We start from the raw sequence: 26,579 nt of genomic DNA on the forward strand, positions 1-26,579 counted from the left end.
CTTGTTGTCACTGTCCATATATGGACAGTGATGTCAGGGGCTCCTCCAGGAGAGGAATACCCGGCCAGAGCATTGCCGATTCTCTGGTCGGGGATTTCGCTCCTAGAGGTAGCCCCTGACATCACTGTCCATATATGGACAGTGACATCAGGTGCTCCTACTGGACCGGAATCCCCAGCCAGAGTGGAATCCCCAGCCAGAGTGTTGCTGATGCTCTAGCTGGGGATTCCTCTTCTAGGGAAGCCCCAGATATCACTCTCCATATATGGACAGTGACGTCAGGCGCTCCTCTAGGAGAGGAATCTCCGGCCAGAGCGTCAGCAATGCTCTGGCCCGGGATTCCGGTCCAGAAAGAGCCCCTGACATCACTGTCCATATATGGACAGTGATGTCTGGGGCTCCCCTAGAAGAGGAATCCCCAGCTAGAGCATCGGCAACACTCCGGCTGGGGATTCCACTCCTAGAGGGAACCCCAATTGAGCTATCTATAGGGGCCGGCACTATCTATAAGGGGGTATGTGTGGCACTCTCTATAGGGTGTGTGGCACTATAGGGGTGGCACTTTCTATAGTGAGTGTGTGGTACTATCTACATAGGGGTGTTTGTGGCACTATCTACAGAGGGCACTGTGGCGCTCTCTACAGGGCGCACTGTGGCACCATCTCCGGAGGGTATTGTGGCACCATCTCCGGAGGGCACTGTGGCACCATCTACAGGGGGCACTGTGGCACCATCTACAGGGGGCACTGTGGCACTATCCACAGAGGGCACTGCGGCATTATCTACAGAGGCACTGTGGCACTATCTACAGAGGGCACTGTGGCATTATCTACAGAGGGCATTGTGGCATTATCTACTGGGATGGCACTATACCAAGGGTACTGTGGCATTATCTATGGGGGGGTTGTGGCAATATCTACAGAGGGCGCTGTGGCAATATCTACAGAGGGCACTATCTAAAAAGGGGCTGCCCACTCTTGACATTCTTGTGTCTGCCAAATGCTGCCAACTTAGCAGCCACACTGCATATAGCGACACTTAAACTGGAAAACTGGATTGTGAAAATAAGCACATGGAGTAAACTCGCAAATTTCCGGTAAGTTTAAACTGAACGGTATTATTATAGTAATGTAGTATTGTTATAGTAATGTAGTATTATAGTAATGTAGTATTGTTATAGTAAAGTAAGGTAGTATTATTTCTAGTAATGTAGTATTGTTATAGTAATGTAGTATTGTTATAGTAATGTAGTATTATAGTAATGTAGTATTGTAGTAATGTAGTATTGTTATAGTAATGTAGTATTATAGTAATGTAGTATTGTTATAGTAAAGTAAGGTAGTATTATTATAGTAATGTAGTATTGTTATAACAATGTAGTATTATTATAGTATTGTTATAGTAATGTAGTATTATTATAGTAATGTATCATTGTTATAGTAATGTAGTGTTATAGTAATGTAGTATTGTAGTAATGTAGTATTGTTATAGTAGTGTAGTATTATTATAGTAATGTAGTATTGTTATTGTAATGTAGTATTGTTATAGTAATGTAGTATTATTATAGTAATGTAGTAGTATTATAATAATGTAGTAGTATTATAGTAATGTAGTATTGTTATAGTAATGTAGCATTATTATAGTAATATAGTATTATAGTAATGTAGTATTGTTATAGTAATGGAGTATTGTTATAGTAATGTAGTATTATTATAGTAATGTAGTATTATAGTAATGTAGTATTGTAGTAATGTAGTATTATTATAGTAATGTAGTATTATAGTAATGTAGTATTATAGTAATGTAGTATTATTATAGTAATGTAGTATTATAGTAATGTAGTATTGTAGTAATGTAGTATTGTTATAGTAATGTAGTATTATAGTAATGTAGTATTGTAGTAATGTAGTATTGTTATAGTAATGTAGTAGTATTATAGTAATGTAGTATTGTTATAGTAATGTAGTATTATTATAGTAATGTAGTATTGTTATAGTAATGTAGTATTGTTATAGTAATGTAGTAATGTTATAGTAATGTAGTATTATAGTAATGTAGTATTATTATAGTAATGTAATATTGTTATAGTAATGTAGTATTATTATAGTAATGTAGTATTGTTATAGTAATGTAATATTGTTATAGTAATGTAGTATTATTATAGTAATGTAGTATTGTTATAGTAATGTAGTATTATTATAGTAATGTAGTGTTATAGTAATGTAGTATTGTAGTAATGTAGTATTATTATAGTAATGTAGTATTGTAGTAATGTAGTATTATTATAGTAATGTAGTATTATAGTAATGTAGTATTGTTATAGTAATGTAGTATTATAGTAATGTAGTATTGTAGTAATGTAGTATTGTTATAGTAATATAGTATTATTATAGTAATGTAGTATTGTTATTGTAATGTAGTAGTATTATAGTAATGTAGTATTGTTATAGTAATGTAGTATTGTTATAGTAATGTAGTATTGTAGTAATGTAGTATTGTTATAGTAATGTAGTATTATTATAGTAATGTAGTATTGTTATAGTAATGTAGTATTATTATAGTAATGTAGTATTGTTATAGTAATGTAGTATTATTATAGTAATGTAGTATTGTTATAGTAATGTAGTATTATAGTAATGTACTATTGTTATAGTAATGTAGTATTATTATAGCAATGTAGTATTGTTATAGTAATGTAGTATTATTATAGTAATGTAGTATTGTTATAGTAATGTAGTATTATTATAGTAATGTAGTATTGTTATAGTAATGTAGTATCATTATAGTAATGTAATAGTATTATAGTAATGTAGTATTATAGTAATGTAGTAGTATTGTTATAGTAATGTAGTATTGTTATAGTAATGCAGTATTGTTATAGTAATGTAGTATTATTATAGTAATGTAGTATTGTTATAGTAATGTAGTATTGTTATAGTAATGTAGTATTATTATAGTAATGTAGTATTGTTATAGTAATGTAGTATTATAGTAATGTAGTATCATTATAGCAATGTAATAGTATTATAGTAATGTAGTAGTGTTATTATAGTAATGTAGTAATGTTATAGTAATGTAGTATTATTATAGTAATGTAGTATTGTTATAGTAATGTAGTATTGTTATAGTAATGTAGTATTATTATAGTAATGTAGTATTGTTATAGTAATGTAGTATTATAGTAATGTAGTATCATTATAGCAATGTAATAGTATTATAGTAATGTAGTAGTGTTATTATAGTAATGTAGTAATGTTATAGTAATGTAGTATTATTATAGTAATGTAGTATCATTATAGCAATGTAATAGTATTATAGTAATGTAGTAGTGTTATTATAGTAATGGAGTATTATTATAGTAATGTAGTATCATTATAGCAATGTAATAGTATTATAGTAATGTAGTATTATTATAGAAGTGTAGTATTATTATAGTAATGTAGTATTATTATAGTAATGTAGTAATGTTATAGTAATGTAGTATTATTATAGTAATGTAGTATTATTATAGTAATGTAGTATTGTTATAGTAATGTAGTATTATTATAGTAATGTAGTATTGTTATAGTAATGTAGTAGTATTATAGTAATGTAGTATTATTATAGTAATGTAGTATTATTATAGTAATGTAGTAATGTTATAGTAATGTAGTATTATTATAGTAATGTAGTATTATTATAGTAATGTAGTATTGTTATAGTAATGTAGTAGTATTATAGTAATGTAGTATCATTATAGCAATGTAATAGTATTATAGTAATGTAGTATTATTATAGAAGTGTAGTATTATTATAGTAATGTAGTAATGTTATAGTAATGTAGTATTGTTATAGTAATGTAGTATTGTTATAGTAATGTAGTATTATTATAGTAATGTAGTATTATAGTAATGTAGTGTTATAGTAATGTAGTATTATTATAGTAATGTAGTATTATAGTAATGTAGTATTATAGTAATGTAGTATTATTATAGTAATGTAGTATTATAGTAATGTAGTATTATAGTAATGTAGTATTATTATAGTAATGTAGTATTATAGTAATGTAGTATTATAGTAATGTAGTATTATTATAGTAATGTAGTATTATAGTAATGTAGTATTGTTATAGTAATGTAGTATTGTTATAGTAATGTAGTATTATAGTAATGTAGTATTATTATAGTAATGTAGTATTATAGTAATGTAGTATTGTTATAGTAATGTAGTATTGTTATAGTAGTTCAAATACCTAATTGATTAACAATACTTTAGTATTTTATTACATTTGAAAGCAATGCGGCCCGTCAACTTCACATTTTTTTCTATGTGCAGCCCATTTACCCGGCCGAGCTTGAGACCCCTGCTCTAGAGGGCGTGTGGTGCAGTCCAGTGAAGCGGCACTAGTACTGGGAGGACCGTGTGAAAGCGGGTAGCACGGCAGAATTCAGGCTGCGTCTGCAGACACCCACACACAACTTGACAGTTATTAGCAATGTGTTTCTAAGTGAACCCCTGTAACAAGCAACCGTGCACGTGCAGCCACTTCATTGGAAAATGGGTCTTTGAAAACCTGTTTTTCTAGATAAGTGGGGGTGCAGGACTCTCCTCTCCAGAGACGCTGAATTGTTAGCAAGCAAATGGTTGGAGAATTGGGCCAAGGGTGTGGAGAAGGAAACAAACACCAGGCGCTTCTGTCTTGCATGGGGCGAATTTAGATTTTTGCTATGGTTCCCCTCTCTTCCATGCACACCACTATGTGTATGTATTTATTTCCTGTCATGATTTTCATGCTGACAGACTCCTCTATTCCTGGACTGATCTAAAAGAAATTCTGGCGTCCAGAGAGAACTCACCAACAGATCCCCATATCTGCAGGAACTGCTGTGTTAGGCTGGATTCACACGAGCATGTTCGGTCCGTAAAGGACGGAAAGTATTTTGGCCGCAAGTCCCGGACTGAACACACTGCAGGGAGCCGGGCTCCTAGCATCATAGATATGTACGACGCTAGGAGTCCCTGCCTCTCCGTGGAACTACTGTCCCGTACTGAAAACATGATTACAGTAAGGGACAGTTGTCTCGCAGCGAGGCAGGGACTCCTAGCGTCGTACATATCTATGATGCTAGGAGCCCGGCTCCCTGCAGTGTGTTCGGTCCGGGACTTGCGGCCGAAATATGTTCCGTCCTTTACGGACCGAACATGCTCGTGTGAATCCAGCCTTAACATCAGAAATGGGTAGAAGAGTAGATGACGGTTGGATTCCTCACCTGCTCCCTGTCATCTCATGCAGGGACTGTGAAACTATCTTCAGCTCTAGCTTGAGGAAGGAGAAAAATTCCAGAACATATGGGCAGCTCAAGAGAAGTCCTGCAGTCATTCATGGGAGGAGAGAACAGTAGGACAGAGAAATGGAGGGGTCAGTTAAGGTAGTATTTATGGATGAGGTCAGACAATTCTGAAAGCAAAAAAATAAAGGAATTTGAAGAATGGACATTTGAATTTTATTCTTGCGTTGGCTGGCAGCCATAGAAGAGAGAGGAGCAGTAGTAATCAGAGCACAAGAAATGAGACAGAATCTTCTTCTAAAATACCCGTTCTCTTCACTTGGATGACTATGCCCTCATTTTCCATGGTAGTGTCTTTGACTAGGGTCTTCCTCATGAGTCTCTAGTTTGGATGTGGATGAACGATCATTTGTGGTTTGTAATGTTAGCACAGGAGGTCACCACAGATTACTTACATTACAAGTTTTTGTAGATAGTGCCACACACAGCGACGCAGCCACCATCTTGTAGATAGTGCCACACACAGCGACGCAGCCCCCATCTTGTAGATAGTGCCACACAGCCCCCCTCTTGTAGATAGTGCCACACAGTCCCCCTCTTATAGATAGTGCCACACGGCCCACCTTGTAGATGGTGCCACAAAGCCCCCTCTTGTAGATAGTGTCACACAGCCCCCTCTTGTAGATAGTGCCACACAGGCCCCCTCTTATAGATAGTGCCACACGGCCCACCTTGTAGATGGTGCCACACAGCCCCCTCTTGTAGATAGTGTCACACAGCCCCCTCTTGTAGATAGTGCCACACAGTCTCCCTCTTATAGATAGTGCCACACGGCCGACCTTGTAGATGGTGCCACACAGCCCCCTCTTGTAGATAGTGTCACACAGCCCCCTCTTGTAGATAGTGCCACACAGTCTCCCTCTTATAGATAGTGCCACACGACCCACCTTGTAGATGGTGCCACACAGCACCCTCTTGTAGATGATGCCACACAGCACCCCTCTTGTAGGTAGTGCTTTATAGTCCCCCTCTTGTAGATAGTGCCACATAGCCCACCTTGTAGATGGTACCACACAGGCCCCCATCTTGTAGATAGTGTCACACCGCCCCCCTCTTGTAGATAATATCACAAAGCCATTGTGTCACACAGCCCACCCTCCCCCTCTTGTAGATAGTGCCACATAGCCCACCTTGTAGATGGTGCCACACAGCCCCCATCTTGTAGATAGTGGCACACAGCCCCCTTCTTGTATATGGTGCCACACAGCCCCGCAAACACAAGCAAAAATTTTACTCACCTGGCCCCATTCCCGCTATGGACGGAGCCGCTCCACAGCCTTGAGACCCCAAGGCGGGCCCTTTGAGTAGACTGGCGTTGTCCAGTGAAGTAATTACGCTGACCTGCGCAGGGATTCTATCCCAGTCTCTTAAAAGCTGCAGGCCTAATGTGGCCTGTAGTCTATAATATTCAATTGTATCTGCGTCCTGAGGATGCAGATACAATTTAATGTGGCAGTCGGTAGCCCATGAATATTATGTGCTGGGTGGCACGGGCCCCCTCATGCTGTGTCCCCGTAGCAGCCACTATGGCTGCTATAGTCCCTCCACTGGGCAGGTGACAATGAGAGGATGGGGGCCCTGGGCAAATTATTTTATTCTAATGCATCTCAAGTAAAAAAAAACTTAGTAACTTTACAAAGGGCCTTAATTAAGAATACTCTATGTTTTGTGTCTGAATCTTCTATGATGACCTATGTGTCTCCATCGTAACAGACTAAAACACTCTGTAGTTTGATGTAGTAGTCATATCGCCTTTTATCTACTCTATACTTCTTAATGACACACATTTAGTAAGTTAGCAAGAAGTAGGGGACAAATAAAAGGGAGTATGACTCCAGGATCGGACTACACAGGGTTTATTTGTAGTCTGTTACCACGGAAACACATAGGTCTGCATAGGAGCTGTAGACTTAAAAACGATAGGCGCTTTTTCAATCAAGATTTTTTTTTAGATGCATTGTAACAATACAAAAAAATGGTTGTGAATATCAACATAGCCTTTTAGCTTCATCATAAGACAAACTTTAATACACATTTGTACAGACATTTTTATTTCTTGTTTTTTAACAGCGTACATCTTTTATACATGTACCACTTTACATTGTATATCATTTTCATCCTGGCAGAGATCTCAATGTCCCACTGGTGTAATAGCAACCATATGAATACATGATTACATCTGCAGTGAATTGTTGCATGTTGTAGAAATGTATGGACAATGTATACGAGGATGGGGGTGATTGGAAACAGTATCACCTTCTCTGACTCCACTTAGAAACACTTTATAAGAAGTGTCCTGCCCACCAACAGACATGAGATGTGTGTGTATATATATATATATATATATATATATATATATTATTTTTTTTTCTGTTTCTATTACCCATCGCGGCATAATACAAAAAAAAAAAAAAATGTCTTAGTAGAGAATGAAATCACCCCGTGGTTAGAAAAAACAAAGATATTGGATTAGAATTTCCACCGAGTCCCTGAAGATGTGAACATATTGCCACTGTGTGTTCTGCTTTAAGACAAAACATAAAAATCGGAGTGTAGGAGACACGATGGCAAACGTGACATAAAAAGGCATAACTGAATGAATTGGTAGAGGGACATAGAAAGGGATAAAGGGATATTACAGGGCCTTGACTTTGTAACATAATGAGTTCACTTACCCATGTAACAATAAAAGACACTTGGAATGAGAGTGTAATAACAGACGATATTTAGGTTGAGATGAGAATAATTTCATTAGAGGATGTGGACTCTTCTTACTATAGAAACACAGTTATTTATAAAGCCTTCCTGCCGTCAATAGTTAAACAACTAAGGAGAGTTTTATCAGACATCAAGATCATTGCTGTCAGACTCTCGGTTTCCTTCAGCAATGCTGGGAAAGTCCATTCTGTCTTGGTTCTCCTGCGGACCTTCGCCAAATCCTATGTTTGGGTCCTCAGGGATACTGGTCTGAAACATATTGTCCCAGTAGAGGCTAAGTGTAGACCTGTCATTCAGTTCATTCTCCTTGACGTCATTATTCTCCTTAGCACTTCCCCATGGTGTTTGGACATCAAATGTCTTATCAAAGTGGCTGTAGTCAACACGGAATGCTCCTTTCTCCAGAGTCATGCAAGGCTCGAACCTGTGACCCCACAGAATCTCATCCTCCGTGTAGGATGTCTTGGCTTGACAAGTCATACCTTATTTAAAGGAGACATTGAAGAAGGGGTTAATCCATAGCTCACAAACATTTTAGATAATATAACCTAGTTGACCATCAAATTGACGTTAGATGATACAATGGAACTCCACTGTTGGACTGCTCATCCACAATGTGGACATCAGTGGAGCATCATTTTATGGAACGATCAAACTACGTATGTTGTATATTGACCGGAACATCTTCAACATCTGAATTGATATTTAGTAGTTCTTCACCTTCTCACCTTCACTGTGGTCTCCCTTGTGTTACTTCCTATCTTATTATCAGTCTCCACTGTCCATTTTAGCTACTTCATCTTATTATAAAACCACCTGCTTTCTACTGGATTTCTGCTAATAATTGATCATCTGTTCTCCACTCTGCACTCTCATGTGCTTTACAGTCCAACACAACCCAATTCCAAAAATTAAAAAGTAATTGACTTCTCTTTATTTATCTGCCATCCAGTAGCCCTCTACCTATGGTTGACTTTTCTGGTCCTGAAGAAGGGTGTCCTAGTATTTTATTTTTCCTCCTCCAGAACACATTTCCCATCAATTCCACTCATACCATTTTATGTATGAACTAATAACAGACTAACCCACTTTTTCTCACATAAACCAACCTGTTTTTTTGCTACTGGGTGATTAAAACTAGATAACCCAAGACTTCTACTCCAAGAATGGTCTCCCCCCTCCATTTCTGATGTGTACGTAGCCTTTTTATGTTGCATGATAAGACTCAATGGTGTTCCCCTAATGTCTTGGACTGTACATTCTGATTTTAATATCACATTCAATCTCCAGGTCCCAGGTCTTATCTGCACAACTTTTCGTCCTTAGGCTACATTCAGACAAGCATCAGCAACCTCGGACGTGAAAAACTGCAGTTTTTCACGTCCGATGTGCACCCGTGCGGTAAGCGTTGTCACGGATCCCCCATAGACTAGGGACTATGGAGGGATGAGAGACACGCAGTAAAATAGGACATGTGCTATTTTTTCATGGACCCTTCCCACGCTTGAAACAACGGTCATGTGAACGGCCCCATTGCAATACATGAGTCAGTGTGATGGACGTTGTTTTAACGGCCGTCACATGGACATGATACACGCTGGTCTGAATGAGCCCTTACACAGTAAAAGCAATAATCCACTTATTGACTTTGAAATAAAGTCCCAATCCCGTCACTGTTATTTTTTTCTTATCTATCTTCTACTCCAAGGGTGGTCATTAGGCATGGGTATTTCCTCCAGCATCTGGCTCTATTTCAAGTTTGTTAAATAGTCCCTGTATATATTTGACAAGCAGTGGCTATTGCTCTGGCAGTGTCAGGCCGTCCATATATTAGGTGGATGGTAATTCATTGAATGGCCACATGTACTAATACATTTCATGTGTAACGACCCTTGCTGGGAAAATGAGCAACCCCTGGCAACTTCCTCCAGAAAAATTTGCTCTTGGGTCTTGGAAGCCAGACGCTTCTGCAATCATGTGATCGCTGCTGCGGCTCATATATTAAGGGGTTGTCTTTAATGAGACAACCCCGTTAAGGCTATATTTGGCACATATTGGTGCCCACTCAGTAGATATGCTGTCAAAATCTCCAGACGTGTACATTGAACATGGCTGCCTGCTCTAATGTGCCTAAGGTATGCCAAGAAAATGTTTTACGTTTGATCAGTACGCATCGGCATACCTTTTTTTCTCCACTGGATGTAAAAGCCTAGTCAACTACACATTTCAATATTCTACCAAAAAAAGTATCAAGCAAAAAAAGTGTACTGGGCAGTATAAATGTATTTACAATGGGTGTCAATGGGCAACATATGCAACTGTGTGGTATACAGGTCCATACATTGGGGTCATCCGCTTGGCGTATGCTTTGTGAGATTTTCACAGCCTATGCATTAAACGTGCACAACATACAAGATATTCTAAGGTACAGAATCTAAAAAAAATAGATTTTGTGAAAACTACTGTTCATAAAGACGGCAGCTAGCTAGGTGGCTTGTTGGCACCCAGCACCCAGGGCACATGCCCGCCAGCCCCCTCCAGCTGCGCCCCTGCATAAAGATGAGCTTTGTTTACACTCTCCATAACATCTGGTGGTGAGACTTTATTCACTTATACAAACATTATTACACAGTACACTAGTTGCAGTCGTGTGACTTCTACTGCCTCCAAGTAGAAATGGAAATTTGAAATTTTTCATCAAGGTTTGAAATGTCAGCTAATCTCTTTATTAAGACAGCATGAAATGAGAATGCAATGCGCTGACATTTAGAAATCTGGTAGGATAAAGTTTATAAGAATATGCATACTAGTGTGCAGAGAGGAGAACCTTCCTACATTGGAGGGCTTCCATAGTTGTAATAAAGGATTCTCAAGGAAGCTCAGTACATATATACAGCACCAGAACCAAGCTCAGTACATAAATACGGCACCAGAACCAAGCTCAATACATATACAGCACCAGAACCATACTCTCTATATATATACAGCACCAGAACAAAACTCATACATATATACAGCACCAGAACAAAGCTCAGTACATATATACAGCACCAGAACAAAGCTCAGTGCATATATACAGTATCAGAACCAAGATCAGTACATATATACTGTAAAGGATCTGCCAGGCACAGCTTCTGTGTCAACGCCCATAGGTAATCAGTCTGCACCTGCTTCTATGTCTGTCAGACTGACTCAGTCTTCCACCACTCAGGGTGGCAGGCTGAGGAGTGGGAGAGCCTATCACAGCCTGGCCAGACGGAGCTAGCTCCCGCCCTCTGTCTATTTATACCTGCCTTTCCTGTTCCTCCTTGCTTGTGATTCTTCTCGTTTGGTTTCCTGGCCCTGCTGCAGCTTCTTGAACTATTTGTCCCTGCTTCATACTGACCCTGGCTTACTGACTACTCTCCTGCTCTGCGTTTGGTACCTTGTACACTCCTGGTTTGACTCGGCTTGTTCACTACACTCCTGCTCTGCGTTTGGTACCTCGTACACTCCTGCTTTGACTCGGCTCGTTCACCACTTTTGTTGCCCATGGTGTTGCCGTGGGCAACTGCCCCATTTCCCTTGCTTCTTTGTACCCTTGTCTGTTTGTCTGTCGTGCACTTATTGAGCGTAGGGACCGTCGCCCAGTTGTACCCCGTTGCCTAGGGCGGGTCGTTGCAAGTAGGCAGGGACTGAGTGGCGGGTAGATTAGGGCTCACTTGTCTGTTTCCCTACCCCCATCATTACATATACAGTGCCAGAACAAAGCTCAGTACATAAATACAGCAGCAGAACAAAGCTCAGTACATATATACAGCTCCAGAACAAAGATCAGTACATCTATACAGTGCCAGAACCAAGATCAGTACATATATACAGCACTAGAACCAAGCTCAATACATATATATAGTACCAGAACTAAGCTCAGTACATAAATAAAACACCAGCACAAACACAGCTCAATTTAGTGCAACCCCTGCCGTATAGGTTTGCACTAAGTTGTATACAGCTCCCAGCATGGCCCAAACTAATGGTAAGGATATGCTGGGAGATGCTGTTTCACAAAAAAAAAATCATACGATCCATCATCTCGCTGCAGATCATACAGTGACTACAGTGCTGATTAGAGGCAGAATAAACATTTACATTAAGTGACTTACAGGTGATGTCAGATTCTAGTTGTTCTTTTTCTCTTTTCTTCTCCATCTGGTCCAAACCTCTATGACGACTTCTCCTGGTCACAGCCCATTTCTGCAGTTTGCAACTCAGACATCTTCAGCTTCTCACTTTTCAAACATTACTTCCCCCTTTAAACAAAGATAAAGTTCTCATGGTGACAGACATTGTGCCACTAAATATAATAGCACCATACACTGCACCACTAATTATAATAGCACCATACATTGTGTCCCACACACACACACACACACACACACACACACACACACACACACACACACACACTATGCCCCCTGTATATAGTGCCCTACATAGATCCCCTGTAGATAGTGACCCCCATAGAGCCCCTGTAGATAGTTCCCCACATTCAGCCCGCTGTAGACAGTGTCCCACATATAGCCACCCCTGTAGATAGTACCCACATATAGCCACCCCTGTAGATAGTGCCCTACATATAGCCCCCATGTATATAGTGCCCCACATATAGCCCCCACTGAAAATAGTGACCCACATGTAGCCACCCTGTAGATAGTGCCCCACATATAGCCCCCTGTAGATAGTGCTCCACATATAGCCCACCCCTGTATATAGTGTCCAACATATAGCCCACCCCTGTAGATAGTGCCCTACATATATCTCCCCCTTTAAATAGTGCTCCACATATAGCCCACCCCTGTATATAGTGCCTCATATATAGCTCCCACTATAGTGCTCCATATATAGCCCACCCCTGTATTAGCCCCCCTGTAGCTATAGCCCACCCCTATATATGGTGTCTAACGTCTAGTCCACCCCTGTAGATAGTGCCCTGCATATATCTCCCCCTATAAATGCTGCTCCACATATAGCCCACCCCTGTATATAGTGAGAGAAAAAATGTGGAAAAGATCCTCAGCACATCCAAATTTAGAAAATATAAAAAAAGAGCTTTATTCGAACATAAGTTAAAAGTCCAAAAGGTAGGGAGTGTTACCGCTCAGCGTGTTAGGATAAAAAAGAACATTACATACTCGTTTTAATCCCATTCCCGCGCCGTCCGGTGGCAATGCAGACCTGCTCTCTCGTTGAAAGGCGACGATTGACAGGACAAGTCATTCTGCCCTGCCAATCAGCGCCTTTCATAGGCGCAAGCGGCACGATGATGTGATCGCTCCGCTTGCATCTATGAAAGTTGCTGATTGGCAGGGCACTATGACTTGCCCTGTCAATCAGCGCGTTTCAACGACGCAAGCGGCGCAAAGAAGTAATCGCGCCGCTTGAGTTGTTGAAAGGCGCTGAATGGCCGGGCACGTAACGTACCCAGCCATTCAACGCCTACAGTACAAGAGAGGATAGCGGACAGTGCGGCCCTGGTGCCCCCCCACCTTCCCTCTTAGTTGCGCCCAGGATACATACCCCACCTGCCCTCCCTAGCTACGCCCCTGGTGATGTGAACAGAGCCTTATACAGACAGGCCATGAGGCTCCTTTGGGGCCCAAGGAAAAGGACATAGCTAGGTTGACCCCATTCCTTTCCCCTTAACAAGGGGACAATAACACCAGCAAGAAGCCAAGGAGGAAACTGTGTGAATGGCGTTGCTGTCTTTTCTCCCATCTTGGAGGAGCAACTATGTGCAGCAGGATGAGATGCTATTTTTGATTTTTGATATGGAACTCTTCTTCCTCGTGAGCCTCAATAATACTACATGGTGATATGATGCTAAATATCCTCAGAAAAAATATATTTTTAGCCTGTAATGTAGCTACGATAGACTGGAAACCATGAAGAAAGAGCCACATCGTCTAGAAATAGAGAAAATGTTCTTCATTCTGAATTAATGTAGTGTCTCAGAGAACTATACCATCAATAGCCTCGATTACTTGTGCCTGATCACAGTATTGAAAGCGGGAAATGTCTTCACAATGCAACTTTGATGATAATTTTCTGCCAAAATGTAAACATTTTTATTTCCAGTAAATCAAAGTAGCCAAACAGTAGCCAAAGTTTGATTATATATATGACTTGAAAAAGGCTCTATGGTAGAACTGAAACGTTGCACCTATTAGCAATAAAAATATTATCGATCCAAGCAAAAGTTGTTGAGTGCTGGATCTTTATTTATGCCTTACGGACCCTATCTGAGCTAAAAGTGTTATCAGGAAGTACAGGCACATGGGTTGTCACTTTTGAATTAGCTCCTCATAAACTGACAACCAAAAGTCTTTAAATAACAAGGGACTGTGGTTTGTTTGTTCTTTATTAGGGGGGGATTGCTAGAGAACTTTTTGCATTGGCCATTTTGAAATACCTGAAAGTCATGAATGTGTTTAAAAAACAATAACACTATCTAACACTATCTATTAAATATAACTATATCATCAAATTGATTTGCCGGCTTTGAAGCTCCAAATTGGTAAATTAAATCTCAAAATCAATGATTCACCACATGGTTAAGGTGTATTTCCTTACAGTGATTGATGGCTGGCTGTTGTGTATACACAGCAGCCCCGTCAATCACTACCAGAAGTGATGGGGAGAAGCTGGGGAGCGCTCTCCTATTTGCCAAAACAGCACTAAAAAATATTGTGCCATTTGCCTAAAAGATGCAATCAAAGAATACACCAGACTTACAGTTATGGGTCCGGTGTGTTCTTTGAAAAAACGAAACAAACAAAACAATATTTTGTTGTGCCGTTTTGGCAAATAGGAAAAGAGACCGGTCCCTGAAATATGCTGCCGTTACCTACTTCAGCATACTCAGGTGACATATCCACTTTAGTGCTAAGGCAACACGCAGACTTTTTGTAGTAACACTTCTTTTCCATGAAGTAATCACAATGTTAACGAAAGATTTCCATGCAATTTTTTTTTTGTTACCCTATGGAGGAAAAAAAGTCGCTCAGAAATCTCAGCATGCAGCGATTAAAACAAGAAATTCACCAGAGACTCGCTTGACTGGAGCATTTTTGAAGAGATTTTCAAACTACTCAATGCATTTCAAGTACACCAATTTCTGATCGATTCTTTGTAGGGAGAAACAAAATGTCTAGCGGTAGCCCTAACCTCAACAAAACAATCTAGCACTGCAAATTTTGGACTTGATGAAACGCATCACCTCTACTCCCTCGAGAAAACTGGCACGCCAAAAGATTCTCCGCTGGGCCTAGGATCTGAAATTATAATGTGATTCACCAGTAACAGGGGTTTATCACATTTTTTTACGGTAATTGCACAAATAACCTATTAATTCTTATTGCTTATAGGTTATACAAGTAAATGACAGTGGGCCATGAGAATTTTTTACTTTGGTCGGCCTAAGTTACTTTAGTCTGACAGTCTACCACTCTCTGTTTTATTTTCATCCAGTATAATAAGACAAAACTGTAGGAGGGGTTGAGATCAATGGTTGCGGTTGCACATCACAATTGTACTTCGGTGTGAGACTTTTGTCTGCCAAGCTGCTTTTTTGCCATGTGATCCACTTGAATTAGAGGTCTAAAGGAAAGATTTACACCTCTTATCTGGTCTTTATCTTGGTTTCGCCAAGCTGTTCACACTTTGCTTTTAAATGCATTTTTATTTTTTAGCCCAAATTTGAATTGATCCAAATAAGGCCCTGTTCACACAGAGTTTTTTGCAGACGGAAAAATCTGCCTCAAAATTCCTGAAGGAATTTTGAGGCAGATTTTGACCTGCCGGCAGAAAACGTGCCATTGAGCACCGCGGGCAAAAAACGCTGCAAAAACCGCTTTCTCTGCTTCCCATTGATGTCAATGGGTGGTCAGAGACGGAAACGCGTGAAGAAAGGGCATGACGCTTCTTTTTCACGTGAGCGTTTTTTTCTGCTCGCAGGAAAATAATGCCCCCGTTCCCATTGAAATCAATAGGAGGCGATTTCAGTCGTTTTTTGGCGCAGCTTCCGCATCAAAAACAGTGCCAAAAAACTCAGTGTGACCAGGGCCTAAGAGTGGTGCAAAACATTCAATTACACTTTTTCCCTTATAGAGGGCCTTAGTGTTCAAAAAGCTTGTATGAGAGAATACTGCAGCTGACCTTATACTAGTACATTAGGGTATGTTCACACGGCAGCGTCCGTAATGGCCTAAATTACGGGGCTGTTTCCAGCAGAAAACAGCCCCGTCATTTCAGCCGTAACGGCATGTGCAGGCGCTTGAACGCCGCGTCCATTACGGACGTAACAGGAGCTGGTTTTCCATAGATTCCATGGAAAACGGCTCCATTTACGCCTGAAGAAGTGACATGACACTTCTTTGGCGCGGGCGTCTATTTACGCTTCGTGTATATACGCCTCGTGTGAACAGACAAACGTCAGCCCATTGCTTTCAATGGACAGATGTTTGTCAACGCTTTCAAGCCGTAATTTCGGACGTAATTCGGAGGTTAAAACGCCCGAATTGCATCTGTAAATAGGCCGTGTGAACATACCCTTACAGTTCATGAAGTGTCTTTGTATCAACATCTACTGAACCAACCTTAGATCACCAAGTGGTTCTGTAGAACCGCAGGGAATACCAGTCTTGCAGCCGTAATACGAATGTTATAATTTGTGTTGTGCTGTACAACAGCAAAACGTCTGTTGCTAGCACTACAACTTTTCTCCATGGCATTTTGCTAAATACTTTTTTTGTTTCTTTATCCCAAATGCCAAGTCTGTAAAGGCCGGTGGACCAGTAAACTAAGTCAATAAATAGGTATTAAAATCCTGTTTTCACATCAAGTAGGGCTTGCCATACACATTAGATAACTGTTGGCCGAACAATTGCTCGGCCAACAGCTATTCCTCCTGATCCCCCCCCATACACATGCACACTTGGCCGACACCTCTGGCTGCGGCTAATCTCCTCTTAGAATAAAAGGATCGGGTATTTTAAGATCCAACTGTTCGAGCCTTCTCTCCCCTGACATCTACCGTCGGGGGAGAGTCAGAAGGCCCTCATACACATTAGATGGTTGGCCGATGCTGCCATAATCAGCAGGTTTGGCCGACATTAATCTAATGTGTATTGTCTCCTTTAGTGATCCATCTTTTATTATCCATATTTGATTTTAATGTGGTCACAAATGTGTCTCAATAGATCAGATTTATTGGAGGTCAGAGCCTGGATTGCAAAACTGTGAAATGTTGCCAGCCTCTCTAACAGATTCATCACCCAGGCATGCGCCCTGCACTGGGAGGGAAGGAGACTGGCAAAACATTTTTACAATATGCCAGTAATAATAAATCTTCCCTTATGAATTGGCCCTGGCATTGTTTTCCGACACTGCTATTTAGAGAAGTGTTGGAAATATTTTGACAAATAAGTGACGCTCTGTGCGACTCTGAAGTCCCCATCCAAATTTGTATGTGTTGCCAAAAGTGGTGCAGGGTCTTCAGAAAATTCCAGAAAGCTGGTATACATACAGTAATAAATCTTCCCGATTCTGTCAGCATGTCCCCTCATAAGTGACCATCAGTTGCTGAGAAGTTAATCCACATATGACTAAATTTCTTTGACTTTTGTACAAAGTTCTAATTTACTAATATGTACCAAGTTTTTATATCTTATATAGAAATCCACTTTAACCACTTAACCCTTTAAAGGGAATATCTCATGTATGTAATCTTAATTTCAGGAATTAGATGTGTCTATAGAAGAGACATTTTGTGTTTGTTGTTTTTTTCAAATGTTGTAGCTATTTTCAAATTTTTTTTAACTTTCCCTGGGGTGGCCATATCGGAGGCACACACTTTCTCTTTTGTCTGTATTGATAGTACAGCAGGGTATGTGCGCTTTATGGCAACGTAAATAAATGGGAGTAAATTGACATACAGAGACTTATCTGTATGTATAGTGTTAATATCCTATCTTAAAGAGGCTCTGGCACCAGTTTATAAGTGCCCTATCTTCTACCCAATCTAATAGGCACTTTAATGTAGATAACAACAGTTGTTTTTAAAAAAAATATATATATATATATTTTTGACCAAGTTATATGATCATTTTTAGTTTTATGCTAATTTGTTCTAAATGCCCAACTGGGCGTTTTTTTACTTTTCACCAAGTGGGCGTTGTAAAGAAAAGTGTATGACACTGACCAATCAGTGACCAATCAGCGTCATACACTTCTCTTCATTCATGCCCAGCTTGTTTAACTGCACAGCGTGATCTCGCAAGATCACGTTGTGACGGGATTTCCTCCCACAGGTCCTTCAATGGAGCCATGGAAGACTGAACAGATATCGCCTCCAGCCGCTGCAGATTCGAATAAACGTCCAGGCACGGCTGGAGGCGATGTCTGTTGACTCTTCCGTCGCTTCGGTGAAGGTTTCTCTGATCCCAACCATTACAGTAGAAGTTGATAACCAGGATTTACTATTAACTATTACAATTGCAGGACGGGGTTAATCAACTTAAATACTTTTTTAATAAGTAAAAGCCCATTAGCATCAACAGTATAAGGGTATGTGCACACACACTATTTACGTCCGTAATTGACGGACGTATTTCGGCCGCAAGTCCCGGACCGAACACAGTGCAAGGAGCCGGGCTCCTAGCATCATACTTATGTACGACGCTAGGAGTCCTTGCCTTGCTGCAGGACAACTGTCCCGTAGTATAATCATGTTTACAGTACGGGACAGTTGTCCTGCAGCGATGCAGGGACTCCTAGCATCGTACATAAGTATGATGCTAGGAGCCCGGCTCCTTGCACTGTGTTCGGTCCGGGACTTGCGGCCGAAATACGTCCGTCAATTACGGACGTAATTAGTGTGTGTGCACATACCCTAAGAGTCATTCAGTCTAGAGAGAGAGAGAGAGAGAGAGAGAGAGAGAGAGAGAGAGAGACAACAGTAGCAAACTAGAAATTTGCAGGAAAACAAATAAATATACCTCCTAATTAATTTGTTGGTTCTTACCTGTGGCTTCAACAATACCCTCAAGTATTACAATAATTTCAAACTGCTCTCGCTTCAATGACTCTGCAGACATTTCCCAGAATGGACTGTGGTCATTGATGAAGTGGCAGATGATCTGAGGTTCCACCAAGAATAGACGGTCCTCTCCAGTATCATAACCAAGGTTAATTTCTGATTGCTCCAGTGGAATAAACTCCCCTTCCTTTGTCTGTCTCGATTTAATGAGTTTAGCTCTTATCTTGGCATCTACCATGTGGCTGTCTCGTAGATCTCCAATTCTGAACATCAAGCAAAGCTTTTCATCTCTGTGGGACACCACACATTTCTTACTGAAAATCAGCGTCTCGGCCCTCTTTTTAGGCCGAGAAATTTTTACAAACATGCAACCCACCATGAGCGCATCAATCACTGAACCTATTATTGACTGAGCCATAAGCAAAATAACACCCTCTGGGCAGTAGGCAGTTACCATCCTGGTGCCGTAGCCAATAGTCCGTTGACTTTCCACAGAGAAGAGTAAGGCAGAAAGGAAGGAGTCAACATTGTCAATACAAGGCTTCCACTCAGGATCCCCAATGTGATTTACGTCATCTCGAATCAAGGCGTCCACAAAATAAATAACTCCAAATCCAACCCAGGTGACGATGTAACATAACATGAACACAAATATGAACCAACGATACTTTAGATCCACAACAGTGGTAAAAATGTCCGACAAAAACCTTTTCTTTTCATCAATGCGTCCAAGGTTGACTCTACACTTGCCATCCTTGCTGACATATCTCTGACGGGTCTGGCGATTAGTGAGGTTGAAGAGCTGACGGTCATCATACATGAGCTTACATCGCATCCTGTTTGATTTGGTGATGACTGGAGCAGAGATAACACTACGGGTCGGGGTTTTACTTCGCATTGGGATATTTGGAACACTAAGGGCATGTTTAGGATTCCACTTTGAAATAGTTTCCCTTACAGGTGTCTCTGGCTTGGCAGCTCGTTGGTAACGAGGTAAGTCTTCTGTATTAATAGTCACACTAGGCCTTTGCTTGGCAACTGGGGGGGCAGCAGCAGTGTTTGTCTGTTCTACAGCGCTGAATCTCCTATGACGAGCTTCCTTAATACTGTTGGTGTAAGACAGTGGAATAAAGTTGGAGATGATGCTGCCTTTCTTGGGTTGAGGGAATTCTAGTTTTTGATGATAATCTTCGCAGGATGTTACAGACATAACCATTGTTTCAGGCTGTTTAAGGAAAAATAAGCAGAGAAAAAATAAGTAAACAGTTTGACATAACATTGATTTTTAAATGACTTAAAAATAATTAAAGGGATTGTCCTATATGGACAACCCCTTCTCATAATGAACGAGAATGCTGGGGGAAGCTCAATGCAACATGCATAAATTAATGAATAACTATGTAATATATGATCACGCCAAATTCACCAGAGCAGGAATTTTTTTTAGCAGCTGTATGTTCTGGCTCAAGGAGAGTTTTGGGCAGGCAGACTCTGCCCTATGATGTCCATATGGGAAGACATCTTTAATGTTCAATTTCCTATTGCTACCATATAGTTTTCTTTAAGAAGAGTCGGAACCATATAGTTATTTCCTAAATTAAACATGCAATGTACTTTACAACCTACCTAGACACCATTAAACAGTTACTTGCTGAAGGTAATCTTCTCCGAGTGATTGGATTTAAGCATTTGTTGATACTAAAGAGAAAGTTGATTTATCCCAGTAACATTATAAAATGCAGTCAATCTTCCCTCTGTTATGACTGCTTCTTCTAAGTCAAAGAGGTAGTTCGATTTTGACAATCCCTTTTTGTTAGAAGGGTTTCCCAATGATTAGCTGATGCCAGGATGTCAGGCTGCTGGGATCCCAAGTGATCAGCTGCAATCTTTTGGGAGACCTGGCAATAAGTTTGAAATTCATCTGCAAGCTCCACCACAGGGGAAATTACGCATTTCACAGTCCCTATTGAACTCAATGGACTGTTGGTGTAATGCATGAACATTAGAGTGAGGGATGAGCTTTGTAGCCGCTCTCCGCTCCGGCTAATAGATGAAGATCCGGACTAGGAGACTACCTATTAATTTAAAATTCTATAACAGGGTATTTGAAAATGTGTTTTTTAAACCAGACAACCCCTTTTAAAGGCTGTGTACCCTTTTGCACTGATTTTTTTTTCTTGTTTATTTGCAAAATTAACTTTCTAAATAATATTCATTAAAATCTAGTATTCATTAAAAGTCTGTTCCACTTCTTTACATAGCTACTGACCTAGATCCGACAGCACACAACTCAGACTGACGACTTCTATCTGTTTTACGGCTCTATCCCATCCTTCTCTGAGTAGCACAATGTAGGGTCAGTTGGAGATACCAACAAGAAGAGAGGTTGTACACAGCAGAGCAGGTTGTTTCAGGGTGTAGAGAGGGAGGAGAGCACTAAGTCTTTGGGGTGCGGAGGGAGAGAGATTAAACAGGCTGTATCAGAGTGTGTAGAGGGAGAAGAGCACCCACGGTAGAGTCTTCACGAAGCGGAGAGGTCACCCAGGCTCTATCAGGAGAGGACACATGGCGGAGTCTTCGAGGGGCTGTGGAGGTGTGATCACACAGGCTCTATCAGAGTGTAGAGAGGGAGGAGAGCGAGGGGGTTTAGCTATCCCAAATGCCCAGATGTACTTTTTGGCAGGACAAATGTCTCAGTGGAGAGGCTGGGGCTTAAATAACTGCGAGGATATCCCCGGCAAATTGGTAAGGTATTATGGAGCTGGGAACCCGGTTATGGTCATATTAGAATCCAAATCAAAAATCTTTTCTGGCAAATGCCATATTGGTGTGATGCCTCAGAAGGTATGGCTTAAAGTAAAGACAATAATCGATATTGGAGACTATACTGAAATCTGATATTTATGGAGAAATCCGAAATTGGAGGAATGTTACAAATTAAAGAATTTTCAAAATTGGGAAGGAAGGGGAATATATAGGTTCGGACAGGTGATGGAACGGGGGAAAATCAAGACATTTCAGACTTTGTCAGGAATTTGAAATTAGAGATATATGGTATTTTCAGTATTTACAGTTGGCCTCGGCCTTTAAAACACAAAATATAACACAGCTGAAAAGTGGGAAATCCCTTAAAGAGCTGTTTTTGAATCCATTCTTTAAAAGGGGATAAAGAAAATCTATGGAGAATAGTTGAATGAAACAGAGGTGAACTGGGGAACCCTAGTGGGTAAATGGGAGAATGATGTGGAAAAATTGAGAAAGTACAATGGGTAAACATATGTGAGGCAGTTCCCTTGTCGACTATATTCCCTTCCCAAGGGGCATCCCAACTTTTTATTATACATAGAGCTTAGTATACACCGACTAGATTGAAAAAAATGGGTTACAGAGAGACGGATAGTTGCCCACTGTAACGTACCCCTCGTGACTCCCAAGATGTAAGGGCCTACAGGGAGATTTGATCCACTTGATGTGGAATTGCCCAAAGTTAAGAAGATACTGAAATAAGGTTATGGAAGTTTTGAATAGAATTTATAATGTTGTGATAGATTGCAGTCCAATATGTATACTTGGATGCAGCCTTGGGATAACTCTGGATAATTCATAAAAAAGATCACTTGGCTGTAGTTTATATATTGCTAGAAAAATGATACTGAAACATTGGATATCTAAGGAGCCCCTGGGATGGAAAGACTGGAAGGTAGTGGTCTAAGGTATATTCATCTTGGGGGAGTTACATGTAAAAATATGAAGGCAACTAGAAAGTTCTCTCAGCGATGGGGAAGGTAGGGTAATGAGTTACCCTCTGATGTTAGAAAACTGTTTAGTTGAAAATCTGAAAGGATATATATATATTTATTTTTTTTTAATTATTATTTTTTTTCCCCCACTCTATGTTTTTATACTTTGGGAGGTGGGGGGTGGGTAATATTTTATTTATTGTCTGTATTGTGATTTATTCATGTGTGAAGCAATTTTATAGTTGAACATTTTGTATAGGAAAGTATTAAAAGAAAAAAAAGAAAAAAGAGAGGGAGGAGAGCACACATAGCAGAGTCTGCAGAAGGGGAAATCAGTACAAGAATGAAGCTGTGCTTATACATGAGAAGGCAGCAGGATTCTGGATTCACAGAACTCACACCCAGCATGTTTTACTGGGAGGGACATGCCTACATGAGCCAAGCCTGAAACTAGAAGTAGGTTGCAAACTGAATATCAGGAAGTTTGGAAATGAATAAAGTAATGAAGATTTCAGCCTGAAATTTGTAGAACTGAAGGTAACCACTAGCATGCCAAATTATCAATCTGGCTGTTGTTGAGTGCCATAGAGTTTAAAGCAAGTGATTAACCTTTTATGTAAAATGGTAAAATTCTAACAGCAGAGCTACGATACCTTTTGAGGGAATGTTCCATATCTGTTGGTGTCTGTCGGTGGCCTGGGCAGATAGGCTAGCATGTGCTTTGCCGTTGGAGCCTGAGCTGGAGGAATGGAGTTTCTCCTGACTCTAGGGTCATCTACTTTCAGCCTGGACTCATTGACGTGATTTCGCACACAGGGTCCATTATTCTGATGCAAGTCCATGCTGCTACTAGGAACAGCTAATGCCATTGTGGCTCAGATGATAACCATGTAGGTTTATGCAATAGCATGGCACCTCCTGTCTCTGCTCCTGAAATAATAGACAAAAGAACATATGAATGACAAGGTAATACAATCACATACTCTATAAGTTATATCCAATATTTGCTGTGTGTGATGCATGGATCATGTCTATTTCTCTTTCTCAAGAGTTATCTTCAACAAGGCCTCATGCACACATACGAGTGCATTATACCAAGCGTCGGATATTCAATGGACATCTTGAAAAGTATGTAAGCTATTATATAGTTTGTATATGACTAAGTGTTGCCTACATATTGAGTAGAGTATATTAAAGTACAGGTCCACCTTTGACTAACAGTTTCTATGTTGACATCTGTTCTAAAATCTAGTATTTTTGTATAATAGCCTCATAAAAAAAATTATGTTTTCATTAATTTTTCACTTTATTTTTATTCTGTTCCAAGTAGAAAATATTCCTATAACTGTACATGCTGCTGTCGGTGGATCTTGCTATGGCATTATTTTTTATTGTATTTACGGCTTGTGTACTTTAGTACTACTTGCAGCGCCGCTCAGGAAGATCTAAATGGTGCTAGCATACCAAAGCCTAATACTTGCATTGGATAATGGGGATACAGGTCGTGCCAAAGTGTTAATGAGCCATTTAGAGGTTTACCCGGCAATATACTATTATGCAGAGCAAATCTATCAACAGCAAATTGCTTACAATTTACACAGCAAGGGATGGTTCTACACTGCTGAGTGAAAACAAATGTAAAAAAAAAAATGAAATATATTTATAGTAGAATGTAGAAAAGGTTGTTTTTGCATAAAGTAGGAAAAAAATTGTTAAAGGGGTTTTGCCATGACAGACATTTATGAGATATCCACAAGACATGTCATAAATGTCAGATAAATATCTAGAACGCAGCCTACTAAACCCTGTTCTGCCGCTCTGTGTTGCGGCAGACGCAGGTGAATGCCGACCATGAATTAGGAAATAGCGTAGCTCACTGAGCTACGCTCTTTCTGTAAGTCCCATAGAACTGCACTGAATTGTAGTTACGGGAACAGCGTAGATTGCATGCTACGCTGCTTCCGTAATTGCCATTCACTACTATGGGAGTTATGGAAACAGCGTAGCTCAGCGAGAATAATTTTCTATTTGCAGTGGGGCATGTCATTTGTAAACTTAGTATAATTTCAGATCAGTACATAAATGGAGAGGTATTATTGGTGCAATATTTACAAGAAGGTGCAGAACTCTAACTGCTGTAGGCAACAATGACACATATTCATACATGAAACCCGATGTTCTATACTGGTATATTCCATTTATAAAGCTTATTAATATATGGTAGGCCAGTGGGCGTTATGGCCGCGGTCGCGGACCATCGGCATTACTCACCCGCCGACGGCCGCTACCGCGGACCCACGAGCTCATGCCGACGTCTCCCTCCTCTGAGACGCTGGCACACTGTACTGTCCTCGGCTGCTGCTAGGGTGCGTGCGCGCTCACTCCCGGCCTTAAAGGGTCAGCACGCGCAGCTACAAAATGCTCCCTAACCAATCCCTACTCTCCCTGCTCTATAAAAAGGACTCTGCCCTCTTCCTCCTTGCCTGACAGTTGTTGTCTACCCATGTTCGTAATGCAAATGGTCCCTTAGTTGTATCCTGCTCCCAGGGTTCCCGTATCCTGCTTCCCGTATCCTGTATCCTGTTGCTGTGTTTGTTCCTGAGCCTAAGCCTGTTGCTGGAGTCGTGTGTGCCTCATCTGCCACGTCTGGTGCCATTTGCCGCATCTGGTGCCATCTGCCGCATCTGGTGTCATCTGCCGCGTCTGGTGCCATCTGCCACGTCTGGTATCATCTGCCACGTCTGGTGCCATCTGCCACATCTGGTTCCATGTGCCACGTCAAGCATCATCTGTGCCCTGAACCATCTGTGCCAAAGCGTCTGCTACACCTCGTTTCTGTCTGGACTCTTACAGGTACTCTTGTGCTAAAGAGTTTTGCATAGACTGTTGTTTGGCCAGCTGCTACGGCGGAGCGGCCTAGTGGGTCTACATACTCCAGGATCATGACAGTGGGTGGTCCTACTTAGTGACTGACAGCTATCTCTGTGTATACACTCATGCAGGGAAGAATGTCAGCCACTGAGTGAGACCGCCCACTGGACTCGTAAGCACAAAAGTTATACTGAATCTTTTCCCGCAAAACTATATACCAATCTGATCAACTGCTCCTGCTCTATACCATGCTGCCCGAGGATAGGACACCATGTTTAACGTGACAAGTTCCCTTCAAAGGGCACCTGAAGGCCTTGTTTAGACATGACTGTGCTAATGGCAGGGTCCATAAACACGAGTGTATCTTATGATTAAAAAAAACTTGCATGTTTCTAGCTTAGAATCTGACAAATATTCCAGACCCCATAAAAAGAGTAAGCCTACTGTTACTATATAATGTTGCAAAGGAAATAAAAGTGATACAGTACAATAATACATGGTATTGGAAAGACATACATACTGTAACTATCCATTAGTAAAGACAAATTAAATTAGAAAACATAATATTTATAAAAGCCTTTTTTGAAAATAATAGCCAACCGAAAATAATGCTCAACATCTGTGATTCAGCGTCTAAGCCGCCTTTTACTGGAGAGAGGGTCTTCATTAACACAGAGCAGTTCTCTGTAAATGACGCATGCATAATCTATGCAGAAAGCGAACAGGTTTAAGGCCCGGATTATAGAGGCCTATAATCCCTAACAAATGAGGCCTGAAGCTCATCAAATGCTAAGATTACTTTGCAGATAAGGCAGGAAAACTTGTGCTGCTGAATGGCAGTCCCGGCAC

The 26,579-nt window shown here is 40.4% G+C and overlaps 1 protein-coding gene across 1 annotated transcript; it reads right to left on the reverse strand.

Moving 5' to 3' along the window:
- Nucleotides 1-8,168: 8,168 nt before the first annotated feature.
- Nucleotides 8,169-23,728, reverse strand: LOC142661370 (G protein-activated inward rectifier potassium channel 4-like). Its single transcript, XM_075838751.1, has 3 exons — nucleotides 23,513-23,728; nucleotides 19,105-20,344; nucleotides 8,169-8,527 (listed from the first exon to the last, which is right to left on the reverse strand). Exons 1-3 carry the CDS (start codon nucleotides 23,726-23,728, stop codon nucleotides 8,169-8,171), a joined length of 1,815 nt encoding a protein of 604 aa, XP_075694866.1.
- Between the last annotated feature and the right edge of the window lie 2,851 nt (nucleotides 23,729-26,579).

Source organism: Rhinoderma darwinii, chromosome 10 (genome assembly GCF_050947455.1).
Source record: "Rhinoderma darwinii isolate aRhiDar2 chromosome 10, aRhiDar2.hap1, whole genome shotgun sequence".
Taxonomy (NCBI): domain Eukaryota; kingdom Metazoa; phylum Chordata; class Amphibia; order Anura; family Rhinodermatidae; genus Rhinoderma; species Rhinoderma darwinii.